Source organism: Herpailurus yagouaroundi, unplaced genomic scaffold (genome assembly GCF_014898765.1).
Source record: "Herpailurus yagouaroundi ecotype Mexico unplaced genomic scaffold, PumYag 28, whole genome shotgun sequence".
NCBI lineage: Eukaryota > Metazoa > Chordata > Mammalia > Carnivora > Felidae > Herpailurus > Herpailurus yagouaroundi.
In genome coordinates, this window is record NW_024412376.1 from 102,962,475 (window position 1) to 102,967,489 (window position 5,015).

The window sequence follows — 5,015 nt, forward strand, 5'->3', positions numbered from 1 at the left end:
AAAAAAAAAAAAAGAAAAAAAAGAAAGCAAAGAAAATGTAGAATGCAAATAGTCGCCCTTTGTTAAGAACACATAATGATGGTGTATAGTTGCACACAGAGAAATGGTCAACAACAGAGGATGAGTTTTCTACTGTCTTTGGCAAAAGCCTGTTATTAAAATGCAAACAGAAAGAGATGCCATCTCTTCCCTTTCTCCCTGACTCCTTATCCTCCGTCTCTTACTACTTCTCAAGTGCATTCTTCATATATACATTTTAGAAGCACCATTTTTATATCAGTTTTAAAAGCACCAGATTGCATAAAGAAATACTTTCATTTAAATCCATTATAGAAAGAAACATAGGGTTTGGCTTTGATATTTTTATTGCTAAGATAGTAATGCTATACTTTAAATAGCAATAACATAGTTCTGTTTTACATAGAGTTCTTTCCACTCTAGTTTTACCATACGGTTGTGTAGGTGAACTTGCTCCAGAAAAGATCTGAATGAACCACCACCATGCTTTGACCCAAGGGAAAAAAACATGACTTAACGGTTCATCTTAACATTGACGTGTTCTTGGGTAATTGTCTATTATGTCATGGTAGGAAAACTAGGTATTCTTATGCCTTTTTATAATTGCTTTAATATTTCAATAGTGATTTTTTTTTCTTTTCTAGGGCCGGTGCATAAACTTCTCTCGAGTTCCATCTCAGTAAAAGGAAAACAGGAAGACCAAGAAGGTATGAAGATACATCTTCACACTGCTGATTTCCAACCAAATGAAAAAAATATGCATTTCAGAAGTTTTTGGAAGAACAGCTTTATTCCTCTCAGTCAGGAAATGTTTTCTCTGCCTTCTGCTTTGCTTGCACCAAACATTTTTAAATACTTGTTCTGCCATCTACACGAGAGTTGATGGAACCCAGGAGTAACTCATGATTCATGACATTGAAAATAAAGACTAATGTTAATCTACACGCTATGGTTTATACAAGAAAGTGCATTTGAAAGTGTAGAAGAGGAAAAAGCAAAAATGACAGCATGAAGATGATATCAAAACAGGGACCACGGAACAACTGGCCATGATGGATCTGTAACGGAGAGAGGAGTGTTTTATATGGAAACATGGCACTTGTGTTTTCACAGTGCAAGATTGTTAGCCACAGGCAGAGTATGGAATATCCCACCAGGCCAAGCAAATAAAGGAGTCCATTGCCTTATAGCTATGTCAGATCACAAAATCCTCCCAAGTCCCCTATCACAATGTGCCTTACGGGAAGCTTCTGACTGGAAAATCTTGTCATTCTAACACTGAAAAGTGCACACGCATGACAAAATGTAGACAGGATGCCTCAAGGTGTTGGTAGCAAGCAAGATTTTGCCCTTTAGTTTTTGAAGACACCTTTCTTTCATTATGCACCCGGGAAAAGAAGAAAATTAATAGAGCGTTATTCCACAGGAAGACAGCCTGTAAGCAGAGATCTTGAATGGAGTTTAAGGGACTTGTGCTTTGAGAACTTGTCTCTGGGATCGGTAGATTTACCCCTCTCTCTATGTTTAGGGTTTAGTAGTGCATAAAGCATTAATATCTGTAAACATACCAGGAGTTTGTTTTGCTTTTAATTTAAAGGAAGCAGTAACCACAAAGCTTCCGCTCAGGGTTTTTCCTTCCTCCAAGTCTCCAAGGGCTCTTCAGCGTCACAAGCCAGCAACTCTCTTTGCATGAAAATTTCAAAGTTTAATTAATATAATTAAAGGCAACAGCAAGCAGCAGCCTGTGAAGATTTTGCTCATCTTTTTTATGCCTTTTGACATTGAATGACCTATTACTGTATGCGCATTACTTGGATTTTGAGGGGCACTCCACCTTGGTTATGATTCAGTAGAGGAAAAAAGACCTCCTCTCATCAATTTATAAATTAAATTTTCAGGAGGATCGGCCACCACAAAACACCGAAATGTATGTATTATAATTTTTTAGAAAAACCACCATCGTGTCACGTCGACGATGCCAAATTATGTTAGCGTGAGTAGAAACACTGTGGGGGAGGAAGAAGGCAGCAGCTGAAGAAAAAAGCTCAAATGATCTAGTCACTTTCGATACTGTACTTCAGATGCGAAATGGATATTCGACTCGAAACCTGACAAAGCGCGCCTGCTTTGATGTGAACTGGTATAGACAATGACCAGTGGCTGGGTCAGTGGGATGTCTCTCTGTGAGCACAAAGGCTTATCAAATGACACTAAAAATAAGTTCAACAACCATCACATTGGAAGGGAGAAGGCGAGCATTTCATGTTTGGCGGGCATGTGTGTGCACAAGATGGAAAGAGCGATTTGGAGCATCCCAGTATAATTACCCCCATTGTGCTCTTAATGGAAATTTCAAAGGACGGGAGTGATTCTGTTGGTTGGTGTCCAGATCTGTGGCACTGCTCCGAGAAGCCTTACTCAAGCACACACAAATATAAGTATACATGCATATCCTCTAGCTTGAATCTTTTTGCTCAAGTTTATTTATGTCACTGGCTGGCTGGATCCAAAGTCATGTGTCTACATATTCATAAATAAAATTTTACCTGTGCCTCTGCTACCATTTTCTTTAAGCCCACATAAACTCAGGTTTTGTTTGGTTGAATATATAATTGTCCTGGTTAGTTTCAGGACAGAATTCTATTCAGTTCCAAAATGTCGCTTATGTTCACAAATGATACTATTGCCAGTAATTATCCATGTGTGCAAGTGTGACTTAGAAGCCTGATATACACCCCATGAGTTCTTGTAGACCTTTGTTCTACATTTTTATATCTGGGATGGCATTTACTGCTGTTTTCTCAAATTGGCACTTCATTTCTGATCCATGCACATCCATAAATGGTATTTAAGAGCACCAAAGATAGTACAGAAGCCAAGGCTGTTTCTTCAGTAGTTACTTGGAATTTCTCTACTATCGTATGGCATTTGTATTGAGTTAGTGTTTTGCTACATGAGCAATGGGAGTAGACCTCTGCCCTTAAAGGGAAAAATAGCTTTCTGTAGAATTGGAATGTAAATGGGGTTCCAGTTCTAATACCACTATGAAGAGCTCTCCGTGAAGAGGGAGAGGCAATGGCCTGTATGTGTAGACTAAAAGAGTACAATTCATAAAGTTCAAAGACAGATGGATTTTCACTGCACTTAATGATACGAACCAGATCTATGCCATTTTCTCTCATTTTGCTATCTAGCAAATAGAAGAATTTGCTTTGAAAGAGTACTCTTTTCTCACCAAAGAACTAAATGAAAAACCTCTATACCTTTTAGTCAGGAAAATAAAGGTTAGAATAAAGCCATTTCTATAAGTTTAATAACAGTTTTTAAATATTTTGTAGAGAGGAATCAGTCCTGTTTAATTTTCTGGACATAATGTCAGTCAAGATCTACTTTCTGTGTCTAAACGAATAAGTCTTTATCCGTAATCCATTTGTGTTGCATAAGGTTGCAACACAATTAAGTGGGAAATGACTCCTAACTTATGTGTCTACTCTGCCTGGAAAGAAAGTTTTGAAGGCATCTATATATATTTCATAACAATGTCTGTTCTTTATGGATTTGATCCATAAATATTTATCTATCTGAAAACTTTGATACTTGGAATGTTTTCCTTAAAGCATTTGGTGCTCCAAGAAAAAACATTTGGTGCTAAGAGTTACAGCACTGATGCCTTTCCCCAAGTTAATTCTATTTTAAAAATTTATATTTCCTTCCCAATGAGATGCAGAGTCAAATTTGAGACCCTCCATTAAGTAGGGCGCAGTACCTGCCATCTACAGATAATTCTTATTTTGACAAAAATATAGAAGGCTTAAACCTGTATTTCAGATTGTTTGAGAAATGATTTGCTTATATTCCATCTGAACTTTATTTGAATGATTTAACATCATAAATTATTCAATATCTGTTTTTTCTAATCTTTACTGGATGTAAGATCTGGGTGTCTCTGTGAAGTTAGTAACTTTAATAGCTGTGTATCACTGACCACTGTTTACTGCTCAGAGGCAATTTATTGGTTTATGTTTAAAATTAATACACTGTCTGTATTGTGGCCAAAAGGCATCTAAAACATTTTTGATTGATCACTTCACATATATTATTTTTGAATTTTAAGAGAGCAAAATATAATCAGGCCACAATTACCAGTATTGTAAAGCACTGTAACCTCCTCCTCCATGGCAAAACCCGTGGTTAGCTTCTACTAAGTGGCAGATAGCATCACATTACTTTAGGAAGTTTATAAGTGTTTTATTACCAAAAAAGTTTTTGGTGGGTATGTAATTCAGGAAAGAAATATATCCATTCTTTATTTTAATATGAAAGGAACTGTATAATGTAGAATCAGAATAACTGGTACACCTGCCGTATATTTAAAGAAAGAAATGGGCAGGTGAGGCTGGAGAATGTTGTCTGTAGATAATGAAGTGAGTGCAGCCATGTGTTCTAGTCTCGAGGTTTAATTTTGGTATATTCCTACACTTACTAGGATCTAATTCAGTCAAATTGGTCAAAGGAAAAAAATTTTTTGAAAACTCATAATGCAGCAAGCCCTGTGCTATTTTTTAAAAGTGTACTTTATTTCGGTGCTCTTCTGCCAAAAGAAAATGCTGATAAAAAAGTACACAGTAGAACATGCAAATTTATATTAAAATGTGCTTGTTCAGATTACTTTACGAGAACTATATTAAGGTAGTGTGTGTGTGTGTGTGTGTGTGTGTGTGTGTGTGTGTGTGTGTGTATGTGTGTGTAAGAAAGAGAGAGAGGAAGTCAGTGTGATGTGGTACACATCATCTTCTGTTAGGAATCAGGTGATGGATGTCCCGGCTCCTAGAGTGAGCTACAACTAGCTTGCTGAAACTGAACTGATCAGCTTCTCAACCATAGACTAGAGGTGCACTGGAGAGGTCTCAAGTTCCTTCCAGCTCTGACAACATTTCTGTGAATACAGTCATATTGGAGGTCTTAGTACTTATATATTTCATATTTTTAATGACTTT

At 36.9% G+C, this 5,015-nt stretch overlaps 1 protein-coding gene across 1 annotated transcript in view; it reads left to right on the plus strand.

The window, feature by feature from the left end:
• The window catches only part of ANTXR2 (ANTXR cell adhesion molecule 2), a 157,836-nt gene extending 153,889 nt beyond the window's left edge, over positions 1-3,947 (plus strand). The window contains exon 17 of the mRNA XM_040480279.1: positions 663-3,947. Coding sequence (XP_040336213.1) covers positions 663-701 — 39 coding nt within the window. The 3' untranslated portion in view covers positions 702-3,947. The remainder of the gene's footprint in view (positions 1-662) is intronic.
• The last annotated feature ends 1,068 nt before the right edge of the window (positions 3,948-5,015 follow it).